A 14911-nucleotide genomic window follows, 5' to 3' on the forward strand; every position below is an offset into this window, starting at 1 on the left:
CATTTTATGCCATTTATGGTGAAAACACAAATTTCAGTTAAAACGAACAAATGTTCTTTTGTTGAAGAGTCTTGCCCATATAAATTAAAATGCCCATAAAATTAAGGTAGGGAATTATTTTGGATGTTGTGAAGGGTGTGTGAAGTGGCCCCATGTTAACTGTTCCAGTCACAATTAAAGGGACAGTTCATCCAAAAATGAAAATTCTGTCATTAATTACTCACCCTCAGGTTGTTCTAAACCTGCAAGACCTTTTTTAAGAACACAATTTAAGATATTTTTGGTAAAACCCGAGAGCTTTCTGACCCTGTATAGACAGCAACGCAACTACCAAGTTCAAGGCCCAGAAAGGTAGTAAAGACATCGTAAAATGCATGTGCATGTGACATCAGTAGTTCAACCGTAATTTTATGACGTTACGAGATTGCTTTTTGTAGAAAGAAAACAAGTACAATGACTTTATTTAAAAATGTCTTCTCTTCCGTGCAAGTCTTTTGATCCGCGTTCACGAGAGTACCACAGTGTACCAGTTAGGAGTGGGAATCTTTCAGTACCTCACGATTCGATTCATATTGATTCTTGGGGTTATGATTCGGTTAAAAATCGATTCATGATTTTTAATCACGATTCACAATTTTTCATCAATTTTTTGTGACATTAAACGCACCAGTATTTTGATACAAAAACAGACCAGTCTATAGTATGGGTAGTCCTGACTTAAGAAATCAATGTTTCCTATTAGCTATCAATTTCCTAATAAATCAAAAATATCTTACACATTCCCATACAAATTGCTAGATCTCAATCTCACGCTTCATATGAGAATAGATTTTTTTCCCCCATCCCTAGTACCAGTATTCTTGTGAACGTGCATCGAAGACAGACAGGAATAAGAAGGACTTGTTGAATAAAGTTGTTTTTTGCGCACAAACAGTATTCTTGTAGCTTCATAAAATTAGGTAGAACCACTGATGTCACGTGGACTATTTTAACAATGTCCTTACTAGCTTTCTGGGCCTTGAGCGTGTTGGTTGTGTTGCTGTCTATGCAGGGTCAGAAAGCGCTCAGATTTCATCAAAAATATCTTAATTTGTGTTCCAAAGATGAATGAAAGTCTTATGAATTAATGACAGAATTTTCCTTTTTGGGTGAACTATCCCTTTATTTGAGATTCATATGCCTGGACCAACATTTAATCAACATTTTGATGGGAGATGAAAATGCATTTGCCGAATAAATTCCTCCATATGCATCAAAAAAGTCTATGGGACAGCAAAACCCGTCTAACCAGTTGACCTATCTCATTCTACAGCATCGGAAATGTTGTTATGATCATTCTGAAATGCCTGAGCAAAGCCTGTCATCAAAGTATTTCTGTATAATTGCCTCCCAGACTTGTCTTACACGACTGCGTTCCCAAACAGCAGGCATCCACCTCCTAAAGAAATGATCACATTTATTGTGTTTCGTCTGCTCGCTCTGAGGCACAAGTAATTTATTATATATGAAATTACTACATTAAGTGGCTTCTCCTACTTATAGAGTGTTAGTTTATCAGGAAGTGACAATCTTGTTCCCTTTGACTTGTTGGATGGAAACGGTGCTTATTTGCAAATGTTTTATGCGATATTCCAATTTTTGCGCATAAGTTTGGATGGAAACCTGGCTATTGGGTTTTGTCTATTTGGGTTTGACAAAAAAAAAAAAAAAAAACACACATTTTGAGACACTTTTCATTATGTTCCACAGAAGAAAAATCACACTGGTTTAGAATGACATGAGGTTAAGTAATTGGCGATTTTCATTTTTGAGTAAACTATGCCTTTAAATGTTACACAAACTGTAATATAGTAATATTAAATGGCTTTTTTGCTTTATCTCTCCATCTCCACAGCTGGGTGGCTCCTTCCTCCTTGGTGTTGGGGTGTGGGTTGTGGTGGACCCCACAGGTTTTAGGGAGATAGTGGCCGCCAACCCCCCTTCTCTTCACGGGCGTCTACATCATCCTGGCCATGGGGGGCATGCTTTTCCTGCTGGGCTTCCTGGGCTGCTGCGGAGCCATACGAGAAAACAAGTGTTTGCTGCTTTTTGTAAGTCACAGTTTATTCCACATTATGTTCCAGTAACACTGCTGTCTCATACATCGATGACATCTATGGTTCCATGAAGAATCTTGAAAACCTTTCCGTTGGACATAAGGTTTTCTATAGAGGGTTTGCACTTATGTCACGGTTTGGTCAGTTACCCGGATGTGCGGCCATACTGGAGATACTCAGATGTAAACAACAGCATTGACTGCACGGTTAATGAATGTTGTCAGGATTCTTGCCCTGGAAGTCCTGGTTTTGTCTGGCCAACTACAAATGCCTTTTGTTCCTCTGACAGTTTTTCGCACTCTTCTGCTTGATTTGTTTAACTTTTGGCAGACTGTAGTATTCCAAATGCTTTTTCTGGTCCAACCCGATTAGTACAGCCCAAAACATGACAATAATTGACCATATTCAGCAGCAGCAATAATGCTAGTGGTTCTTCACATTATTAAGATGTTTCTCACACTAAGAAAAGTATTGCTCTTTTAACAACCCTTGCTGAAAGGTTCTTTGAGGAACCCAAGTTGATTCTTTTATGGCACTGTTGTGAAAACCCGTTTTTGAAAACTTTATTTTTAAGAGTGTAGCAAAATAGCTAGTCCTGTTTCATAGAACTAAATACATTCAGCTTCAGTTATTCATACAGACAGGATTTAGTCTGTTAGTAAATACAGTTGTCCAACCCAAACGCTGACTGTGTGACAAAATCCTCCTCTCTCTGCAGTTCTTCATGCTGATCCTCATTATATTCCTGGCAGAGCTGGCGGCAGCCATTCTCGCCTTCATCTTCCGGGAACATGTGAGTGGCTATGTCCAACATGTTGAGACAGATTTCAGCTATCAGTGGTGCTGTGCTCCGAATATCTCTAACATTTTTATTTGTGAATGTGTGTGTACAGTTGACCAGAGAATACTTCACTAAGGAACTGAAGAAGCACTACCAAGGCTACAACAACACTGATGTCTTCACATCAACGTGGAACGCCATTATGACTACAGTAGGTCTTGTTTGTTCCTCAAACACCAGCTACTGTGAATCGATGCTTACAAGCCAAAAATTTGCTTATTTTAACTCGCCTATCTCTGTGTCCCTCTAGTTTGACTGCTGTGGAGTGAACAGTCCAGAAGACTTTGAGGAAAGCATCTTCAGGTTTATAAACCCCGGTGAAGTGGTGCCTGAGGCCTGCTGTCGTAGGAACAGTCATCTTGGAGAAGTAGGGTTCAGTAACAGGGACGAATGCCTGTCCGGCAGCATGCTGTACCGGAACAACAAGGTGGGCTTTCGTACTGTTGTATACGTCACATTCCCTCTGCCTGCTCAAAAGCTCAAATTTAACTAGAGCAGAAAAACAGGAAATAGGAATAGGGTTACCACTCAGCTTCAGCTCTCCCAATGCTGACTAGTGCTTTTCCATGTTCTCAGTGTCTGGGGAATGTGAGCGCGTGTGAGAGTTTCTGTGAAAGCGAGCTGGGGCAGTTAAACTTAAGTAAGGGTCTGCATGGGTTTTCAGACAGATGTCCACTAGTCATGTGGTCTTGTATTAAGAAGTTACAAGTGGACTTTCAGCAAAAGAATGTTTCCTTTGGGAAACATTGTGTATGTGTTGGGAAAATGATTTACTCACCCTCATGTAATTCCATGATTGTATCTGTGAAATACAAAATTTATCATTTTGAAAAATCCTTATACAGTTCACAGCTGTTTAGCCTCAAAAATGAAGAAAAACACACTATAAAAATAGTCATATTTCAGGTCATTTGGAGTCATTTGATAGCTTTGTGTGAAGAACAGGCTCATTGTTGACTAATAATCTTTTGCTTCAGTGAGCTCTTCATTTGAGACCAGATCCATTTAGTCAGTTTGATTCTTGATCAAATTGTCCAGTCCATTTTAAATCGTTCAAGTCACAAGTCAAATTTATTTGTACAGCACTTTTCAGAATACGCATTTTTTCAAAGGAGCTGTATCAGAAGTCATACTTGCTTGTCTAATGCCTTAGTGAGCTTTTGGATTTAGATCTAACTATAGTCAAGTTCGCACCATATTTAATTTTTGACAAGAATGAAAATGAGACGAATTTGAATGAAAGTTGAATTTGTTCAAATTCATATTTGTATGAATGAAGACCCCTAAACTTACGCCTCACAGAAATCCTACATTGTACGAGGTGGCTTATTGGTACAAATGTATATGACATCACTCGTACAAATTTGAATGATTTGTTTAAAAAAAATCCTTGGATTGTTTGGAATTCATACAAATGAACACCCCTAAACCTGCGCCTCATAGAAGTCGTACACTGTACGAGGTGGCTAATTTGTACAAATTTGTACGACCTAATTTGAATGACTTGTTAAAAAAATCCTTGGATTCGTTTGAATTTGTATGAATTAACACCCCTAAACATGCGTCTCAAAGAAATTGTAGAATGTACGAGGTGGCTAATTCATACCAATTCGTACAACCTCAGTTGAATTAATTTGAATGATTTATTTTTAAAAATCCTTGGATTCGTTGGAATTCGTATGAATGGACACCCCTAAACCTGTGCCTCACAGAAATCTTACATTGTATGATGTGGCTAACTCCTACAAATTCGTGCAACCTCACTCAAAACAAATTCAAATGATTTGTTAAAAAGTCCTTGGATTCGTTGGAATTCGTACGAATGACCTCTAAACCAGCGTCTCAAAGAAATTGTAAGTTGTACGAGGTGGCTAATTCGTGTCAATTTGTACGACCTCACATGAACGAATTTGAATGATTTATTAAAAAAATTCCTTGGATTCGTAAAAAAGAACACCCCTAAACCTGCGTCTCAAAGAAATCGTACGTTGTACGAGGTGGCTAATTCGTGCCAATTCGTATGACCTCACTTGAACGAATTTGAATGATTTGTTAAAAAATCCTTGGATTCGTTGGAATTTGTATGAACAAACACCTCTAAACCTGTGCCTCACAGAAATCGTACATTGTACAAGGTGGCTAATTCGTACAACCTCACTCGAACAAATTCAGGTGATTCGTAAAAAAAAATCCTTGGATTCGTTGGAATTCGTACGAATGAACACCCATAACCTGCGCCTCACAGAAATCTTACATTGTATGATGTGGCTAACTCGTACAAATTTGTGCGACCTCACTCAAAACAAATTCAAATGATTTGTTCAAAAATCCTTGGATTCGTTGGAATTTATTCATGAATGCATTCGTGAAAATTGCAGAATCTATCCATGAATCGATTTATCGTCACACCTCTAGTTGTTTATCAACACAGCTATTGTTCAGATGTATTGTTCTACTGAGAGATTTAAATGTTGGTTGGTTTCAACCTGATCTCATGACGAAAACGTACCTGTGGGAACTTTTTCGCAAGACGTAAAATACAAACTGCCATGTACATTTCATGACACATTTGATGTGAAATATCCACTGGGTGGTGCTAAAACAGTGTTCGTTTTTTTCCCTGGAACAGATGAACGTACATGTGGTATGTTTTATGTGACGTTGGTTTTGTATGTGTCACTGCAGTTCTGAATTGAAATGTCGATTAAGTGGCGCTATAACTCTAATGCTCTGTGATGTTTTAAAAGAACATACCATCTGCACTACACCTAAACCTACCCGATAGTACGAACAAAAGTGAATGTGACGTAAAAACAATCGCAAGTATGCCGTTTTAGCTTGTTTTTCAATCTCTCATCTTTCAGCTCTGTCACCATGAGTCATGTTTTTCATGGGATTCGTACCCAAGGATTCCTCATCCTAAGTCCACTTCCGTGCCATCCGAGCAAGTTTGTTACCTCCAGAAAAAGCGAAACATATAGAGCTGTAATCATAGCTGTGTACAAAAACTATTACAAGTGCTCACTGTTTTACCACCTCTAGTGTTCATTTCTGTTGAAACTGCAGTGATATGTACTTATTCGTACGTATTTCGCATCTTGCGAAAAGTTTCCACAGGTACGTTTTCGTCATGAAATCAGGTAGTTTGCTTGCGATTGTTAGAAAGTATAAATGAAAATGAAATTGTTGCTTGCGAGAAGTCTGAAAAATTGCATACTTTTTGCATAGGTGTCTAGATAATGGTGTCATTTTACAAAATTGTACAAATTAAAATGGCTTTCTTTCTGTTTGGATTGGCAGGGCTGCTATTCAGCGGTTGTGGACTACTTTGAGATGTACATCTATGTTGCTGGTGCCCTGGCTATTGTTGTACTCACGATTGAGGTATGGTATTTCATAATGTCTGTTTTATTGACATTACCTCAGAAAACTGTTTAAAACTGTTCTGGTCTTGAGGAAATGACCACAGATATGAGAGTCTAAATTGAAAAGAACCAGGACTGTAAATTAAATCACTGCTGCCCTCGTGTGGTAATGTGCTGGAGGCAGACAACAGAATTGAGTGACTTCTGAGAACCATCGTGCTATATTGATTAAACATGTTAGAGGCCTTTAAGATTGAATCTGTCTTGATTATTTTATATAATTAAAACAAGCAAAACTGTTTGAATGACTCATAAGCATTTACTTTCATGTGAATCCACATAAGATGTTTGTGTTTGTTTTCTCAACAGCTTTTCGCAATGGTGTTCGCCATGTGTCTGTTCAGGGGCATCCAATAGATCAAGTTCGCCGAAAGACTTTTTCAAAGAGGAAAACACCACAAAAGAAAATTGAACCACTTGTCAAAGAATGTTTTACTTCTCCATTTTATATCTCTAAAGTTATTAAGGAACAAAAAAACAAAAAAACAACAAAAAAAAAACCTTCATTGACCTGTACTTCACAGCTGGACCTTTGAGGTACAAGGTAACAAAACGAAACATTGACAAAAAAAGAACATTCTTTGAATACTGCGAAGATTAAATGGGCTTTTTGTCAGAAAGCCCATGCATAATTTCGACCAGGTGTTAAATAGACCAGATAAAGCCTGAAACATGGATGAAGAAGGTGCTGCACTGATTTTGGATGAAGAATATTTATACTGAGTAATGCTGGCTTGTTTGTATAGGCATTTGTGCTTTTAGTAAACAAAAAAATAAAAAAATAAAACAAACCACTCTCCCGTCACCAACACATCACCACAGTCCTTGAATGCAAGCTTTCACAAGCACATTATATTAGTGTTGTATAGTCATGTGAATTGCCATTTTTATCTATTCCTGTGCGGATGTTGGAAATGTGTGCGTGCGTGTGTGTGTGTGTGTGTAAGGTGAATGTACCTCTTCCTTGCTTGAAGACCAGCATTTTTTTTTCGTATTGTGATGTTTATTCAATAGTAATTCTGTGTGATTTTAGCTGAAATTTGATGTGTATGCATTTGTATTGAAGATTAAACTAACATTAAAGGAATCTCTGATGAACCATTTGCTCAGTGTGTCTATAAATCTGGTCTTTGGAAGCCCAAGTTTAGTTTAATTGTGTGGCCTTATGAAATGATAAATAACAGAACCCAGGTTTGTATGACTTCTTTGTTTATCTGTCTTTCAAGTATGTGCCTTATTTTATTTTATTTTTATTATTTATTTTTTTATTATTCATTTATTTTTATGTGAGATTTATAGTTTAGCCAGGTGCCTTATCAGGTTTTATTTATTTATTTATTTTCATTATTGTCAGTCTAAGCAAAAATCAGGTAACAGCACAAAATGCAGTGGCAAAAAAAAAAAAAAAAAGCAACAGCAGCAGATTTGGACACTTTAAGTCAGTTAAAAAGTAGGAATGTCATTTCATTCATATAAAAATTGTCTTCTTTTAATCAATCAACTAACAGCACATAATTCAGTGGTGTGTGAGTGAAATCAACAACAACAAAAAAAATCTTATAAGCTATAAAAATTGACACTTTAATTTTAAAATAAACATTAAAGGGATAGTTCACCCAAAAATGAAAATTTGATGTTTATCTGCTTATCTGTTTATCTTAAAATTTGATGTTTATCTGTTTATCTGGGCCTCCAAGATGTAGGTGACTTTGTTTCTTAAGGAGAACACACACAAAGATTTTTAAGTCAAAACGTTGCAGTCTGTCAGTCATATAATGGCAGTCAATAGCTACCAAATCTTTAAGAGTAAATAAAAAACATACACAAACAAAACCAAATTAAACCCTGCGGCTCGTGACGATACACTGATGTCCTAAGACACGAAACGATCGGTTTGTGCGAGAAACTGAACAGTATTTATATTTAGATATATTTCTCTATATTACTCTATAACACGGAATGCCATGGAATTCGTCAATTTTTGGATGAGTAAATTAAAATAAATACATGTTTAATGCCTTCATTTGATTACCAGAAAAATGAAAACACAAAACACTCTGAAAAAGAAAAAAAAAAAAAAGAAAAAGATCCTTTGCTGGTTTATGCTGGTCATGTTGCTGGCCAAGGCCAAGGCCAAGGCAACGTGACCAGCATAAACCAGCAAAGGACCAGGATCACCAGCTAAGGACCAGCTTAAACCAGCAAAGGACCAGCAAAAACCAGCAAAGGACCAGCTTAAACCAGCATCAAAACATACTTAACCAGCATCCCAGCATCAAAACATACCTACCATGCTGGTTTTTTCACCAGGGTGTAGGGTCCTATTGTTCAAAATGTTGAAATTGAAATGTAAAAATGAGTTTTGGACTCGCTGTTTTTTTGTTGTTGTTTTTTCACTGAAATAAATGTTTTCCTAGAGAGTAGAGTACTTAAAAAAAAAAATACTTTTGGGTACCCCATTAAAAAAATGCAGATTCGAAATTTGAAGCCAAAATATGCAGAACCCTAACCCTAACCCTAACAGACAACTGGGTAAAAAAAAAAAAAAAAAAAAAATAAAAGTAAACACAGGTTGCTTGTACAAAATGGAGGTACTTAATGGAACGTTTGGGTTTCAATCGTGATGCCGAACTTACAAGGTTTCTTCTCAACAGGTAAAGCTAAACTCAAGTTTTTGCTACAGGTTAGCACTTTTGCTGTCAAACCCCATATAAAATAGTAAGGAACTGTAAGGATATTGATAATAGTAAAGACGAGTTCAAGTTGAAGACTGCAGTCCAAAATGTGTCTTTTTTCTTGCAGAAGTACACAAATCACTTTCTGCCCCTTTAAAAATGTACAGTGGCACATAGACACTGAGAGGAAGTCATGCCCACACAGTGGAACAGGCTAATGGGGTACTGACATTAGCATAACGTGAAATTAGTAAGAAACACAGAGTCATGACCTGGATGTCACAATATCTTGCAAAAGGTTTTATAAACAGCTTTCTTTACAGCATTCGTTGGACGCATTACGTCATCTCTTAACAAGTGAATAAGGGCAAAAAATCTTCACTTTGCTCATTCTGCAACTCACTAACAACAGCAAATATGAGACAACTCAGTTCATGTTGTAAGCCAGCAATAAAGTATTGTGGCAGTGTGTACAAAAACCATCATGGTACACCACCGCAATCTTCCAGTAGAGTAAAGTGGAAAACAATACACAACCCGTTGATGTTGCAGAGGGGGATGTGGACGGTAAGAAAGAGAAAGGAAGGAAGAAGGACACCATTAAAAAGAAGAAAAGTTTTTGGAGGTGGGCCTTTTCCAGACCAGATGTGCCACTTCCCAGGCACACGTTCAGCACAGGATTTCTAAATTGCTTATATGAACCAGGTGTTGTTTGCCCTACGCTGATCGATCGTTGCACGTCATCAAAGTACCGTGAGAGCTATATAGAGCAGAGTAGACGCTCCATGCTTTCAAATCACTCTTGCGGTACTTTGACACCACTTGGTTATTTTAGCCAATTTAGAAATCCTGTGCTTAATGTGTCCCCGTGAAGTGGCACATCTGGTCATCCTATGATAATGTCCTCCATGTTGTGCTCTGAACATGACTGAAGCAACAGCATCCTCCCCACTCCAGAGCACACTGCATCTGACTGGCACACCAACATCCTACCTGCTCCAGTCCGCTCTTAGCGGTGTCTTTGGACACCCTGATCTACATGCTCCAGACTCCAGTGCCTACTACACTTGATTGGAGTGTTGACATCTTCCAAACTCCAGCCCAGTCTGTGTCGGACATGACTGTCAATGACAAAACAGACCCCTAGTCTATGTGCACTCTCTCTCTGTCCATCCAGATCCCAAACGATCCACTTGGCCTCCCGAGAGACTACAATGGCATTAACATCTGGTGTAACAGCAGAGTTCTCGGTCACAGTCCCTGAGTTGCTTTCTTTGCTGCCCCAAGAGCTCCATTTCATGGCTGCTACCTGAGGTCCCATCTCGACTGCACCAGATCCAAAGCCCTATCTCTTTTAGCCTCTTGGTTGCAGAGCTCCAGTCCCAGAGAAACTAGCTAATGCCCAACATCACCCCAGTCTTCATTCAGTCTATCACTCAGAACACCTGAGGTAACATCAGAGTACTTTGTCACGATATAATGGTCCCCGAGCTGCCACCTCAGACTTCTCTCTTAGCCGTGTGACCACAGAGATTTGGTCCCTTACTACTAAGAGCTCCTCAGTCTACCCATACGGAAATGTAATATATGACATATATGTACCTATATCAGAAGTGCTACTCTCATATATGTTAAATATAGGGCAATATATTATTATCACATATATCCATTTTCTGGATATATGTAGATATATGTTTATAACATATATGAATTTCCCATAGTACAATTTGTATATAAACATATATTGAAAGTATATATATGTTTAACTTTTATATGGTATTGTATGTTATGACCATATATGTTTACAATATATATCAAAATTATATATTGTATTATAAGTTATGACCATATATGTTAACAATATATATCAAAATTATATATTGTATTATATGTTATGACCATATATGTTAACAATATATATCAAAATTATATATGGTACTCTATGTTTTGACCATTTGTTACCAATGTATATACTGAATTTATGCAAGTTTATTAACCATATATGCCTAAAAGATACTGCTTATTGTAAATCATATAACACAATTCATTGCTTAACTTTATTAATTGTTTCAATTTAGTTTTCTGGGGGAAAAAGTAGAGATGAATATATAACCTGTTCAAAAAATGCCAATGTACTAAAAGTTACTTGTAGGAATGTATTATAGAGTTATTGAGGGGGGAAACACTTCATGTAACTGTTTGTCCATATGTGCTCTCATCATCAATGAACTAAAATGCATTTTATTAAAATACATGAGCGATTGTATGTGAACGTCACAATAGCGCTTTTGCGCATGCGCCAAAATTCAAACACACCCGCGCTAACGGCAGCGTCTGAGCAATGGCTGCGGCTAAACAAACAGTCATCTGCAGTAAGATGTTTTTCTTAGTGGAAGGATAACAAATGTGCCAGTACCTTCACATAATAAACGACAATGATTTTATAGACGGGCACGAAGACAGACCGACATCACTGAGTGGAGTGGATGAAACGCCTTTGAATGTGGCAGCGGTGCAGGTAATTTACACTAATTTACTCAACGCTTTATTCCTACACTAATATTACATAGAAACTAAGTGTTATATGATTGTTTTGGTCTGCAAGAGCCTCTGTCTCTATATAGATCAGCTAATGTTTTAAATATTCCCTGTCATTGTTGTATATATGATGTTATGATTACAGCTGCATTGATGTGTTTTGCAATTTGCTCGCGTTAAAGTTAATTTTAGCTTTTGGGTAACAGGTTAATCTGTATGGAGATACTGTGAGCTCATTGTTTTCACTTGATAAGCAATGCCACGTTTGGAAATTATTTAAAGCTGTCTGACAAAAATAATGGATGAAAATTATAATGTTTATCTCTGAGATGTAGTCTAGACTAGAACTATAAAACTGCACGAAATGGAATTATTTAAATACAAGCACCTTGAATTCATATAGTAAATGACAGTACTTGGTTATATTGCACCAAGTGCATTGACATGTCCGTGACATGCCTAGAGTGGGTGCGTAAGCACATGTATGTGCATATTGCATAAAGGTACAGTAAGTTACACTAAAGGATGTGATTGTGGGGTTTTAAACATATGGTTAATCTATCGTAGTAAATTTTGTTCATATCATTGCTGATAATTGTGCTATTCTTGTTTGTGTCCCATGACAAGGTAATGAGTCCCGACATTCTCAGAAAATAGAAATGGAGGCCGAACCTGCAGATGTGGATGGCAGTGATGTGAATGATGGAGCATCTACACAGAAAAGGTTAAATATTTTATTGAAACCAAAACTAGCATCTGCAATATACATGTAAACAAATCAAATCAACAAAATATTTTAGTTAAAAATGTGTCTCCATGTACTATTTAATACAATTCTAGTGCATTTAATCTATTAAATAACAGTGGAGTGAGTGAGTTTTGGGATATGGTTAGATTAAACTTATTTTAGTGAATGAAGTACCACATTTCAGCTCTAATTTTGTTAGGGTGGGTACACAAAATATTATTTTATCCTTGCTTCTAGAAAATCCTTAATCTGTCTGCTTTCTAACAGCTTCATGTGGCCGTAACGTGGCTTTAAGCACTATAGATTATTAAAGTTTCACTTTGACTGTGACAAAGGCAGTAAATGTGGTGTTTATATGGAATAATTGTAATATTTATGGTACAAATACAGAGAGAGTCCCCATATCAGTAGGAAAGCGATCAAATGAGCATCTTCCATCCGAAGACTTGTGTTGCATGCGGGAAACTATTAATTGGTTATTCTACAATTAATTGTACCATAAATTATACTACAATTGGAAAATACTGTAAATTGATAAACTGTTCAGCGTGATGACGTTTAATGCCTCCGACAGGGCCTGTAGTCCCATTTAGCAGCATGTTAGCAACCACCTTTTTTAAGAAACATAACAGTTTAAAAAAAAAAAAATAAATAAAAATCAAGAGTGGGGTTTAACTGGTGTGTTTTATGTCATAGAATAAAACGTGAAAATATTATGAGTTTGTGTAAACCGCAGACCTTATTTTAGGGGATTTAATCAAAATTGTCATTCAAAAACCCATGTCATAGTTCCACCCTCTATTTCTTTTCTCCAGGCCACATTCTCGATGCACATATTAGGTATTATGAATGTAAACACTTTATTTCATTGATGCTAAATAGCAAATTAAATTGTAACCTGTGAACTCTGTCATTGAGCATTTGGGTTACTATAGTTTAGTTCTTCATGTATATAGAGACATATAATTTGAATGGGCATGCAGGCTGTGCTCTGTCGTTGTTCTGCCATGTCCTTGTGGTATCTGGGAATATTTTACAACTACAATTTATAATTATTACATAAATAATGAGTATTCTGCAGTTTTAAAATAATCTTTAACTTTACCAACCATGTTTAATACTCAGTATATTTGTCATCTTATAGTAGTTAATCACTTTAAGATACAGGCACAGTTCTAACTAAAAACCTAAATTAAACTTTGGTACAATGTTGGATTGCAAGATTTAAGCAGGTTTTATATTTTAATATCATGTTGACTAAAATCAAGTTTAGTTTACTGTACCACCCAACACTACCAAAGCTAAAAAGTTGCTTTTGAATGTGGTGCATTTCCTGAAATCATATATGGTGCAGAAAATTTATTGTAATTATCTTATAAAAAACCTAACTTTTTTTTTTTTTTTTTTTTTTTTTTTTTTTTACAGATGCTGGAATCCAGAAATTTCTTCACTTGGGGCCTACTGGGGATGGCAATAAAAAAAAAACTAACCAAGCTGTGGGAATACAAACCTGTAGACCTTTAGCTGAACCACTACAATTGATGTTCTGTTTCTTATGCCTGTTCAGTGTTTTGATCAGTTATATATGTAATTGTTTCTTTTTGTCCTGTTTGATTGTGCAGGTCAGTAACTTTTTTTTTCTATTTAAATAAATTCTGTTTAAATAAAGATGCTTCTTTGTGTAACTTTCTGTCCCATTTAACATTTAAGGCTAAAGGTGTGAAATGTGCAATGCACTGCAACTTTGTAGAGTGTCTTACATGTGTCTACAACCTCTATTTAAAGATCAAAGATCACATATTAAAATATTAAATATATGATACCATATATTTCATGCATATATGTCTAATTTGTATACAACATAATAAAAACATACATATATCTCACATATATTAATAATTATATACATTTCATATATGGCAATGCATGTATTATACATACATAAACATATATTTTTGTATGGGGTAGACTTATATGTCAATATATGAAATTGTTCCATTTTCTAATAGGAATCATATATGGATATGGCATATATAAACATGTATTCAATATATGGGTATTTCATATAAGCACATATATTACATTTCCGTATGGGTAAGAGCTCTCTCTCTTGGGCCAGCCAGATCCCAGAGGGTCCAATCACAGCCTCCTTCTTTTATAGATCTTTGTCACGGTCAGCCTGTTCCCCGAGTTGCTGTCCCGACTGTCCCTGTTCCAGGGCTCCCTGTCTCTGCCACCTCAAGCCTGACCTGGTCTCCACTCCATAAAAACAGTATTACTGATAAACTGCTGTAAGAAATTAATTTTTTCTGGCATTTTAATAAGGCACCCTTATTAAAGAAGCAGGCACGTTACACAGAAGCAGGTAAGAATGATAATAAAGATGACATACAGTAAGTTGCAAATGTAACAAGGTCAGAGTGGGCTTATAAGGCAGATTTGTACCAGTTAAGCCAACCTCTATATGAATATCTTAACTTGAATGTCTTTGTTCACCTAGAGTACTTGGAGGAAACCCAGATCTGTTTCAGAGAAGTCCACATGGAGACAACTCGTCACCTTAGAATTATATGGTTCTATCTGACATT

At 36.6% G+C, this 14911-nt stretch overlaps 1 protein-coding gene and 1 long non-coding RNA gene across 2 annotated transcripts in view; both read left to right on the top strand.

Annotated features, from left to right (window-relative positions):
- tspan18b (tetraspanin 18b) overlaps window positions 1–7463 on the top strand; it is a 52890-nt gene extending 45427 nt beyond the window's left edge. Inside the window, 7 exon segments of the mRNA XM_051135055.1 lie at window positions 1895–1975; window positions 1977–2090; window positions 2815–2889; window positions 2990–3088; window positions 3188–3364; window positions 6238–6321; window positions 6672–7463. Coding sequence (XP_050991012.1) covers window positions 1895–1975; window positions 1977–2090; window positions 2815–2889; window positions 2990–3088; window positions 3188–3364; window positions 6238–6321; window positions 6672–6719 — 678 coding nt within the window. The 3' untranslated portion in view covers window positions 6720–7463.
- Window positions 7464–11375: 3912 nt separating this feature from the next.
- On the top strand, window positions 11376–13918 carry LOC127180782 (uncharacterized). Its single transcript, XR_007829694.1, has 3 exons — window positions 11376–11555; window positions 12203–12299; window positions 13749–13918. It is a non-coding gene; the product is annotated as an uncharacterized LOC127180782 (long non-coding RNA).
- Window positions 13919–14911: the final 993 nt, after the last annotated feature.

This window comes from Labeo rohita, chromosome 18 (genome assembly GCF_022985175.1).
Source record: "Labeo rohita strain BAU-BD-2019 chromosome 18, IGBB_LRoh.1.0, whole genome shotgun sequence".
In the NCBI taxonomy this organism is placed as follows: Eukaryota; Metazoa; Chordata; class Actinopteri; order Cypriniformes; family Cyprinidae; genus Labeo; species Labeo rohita.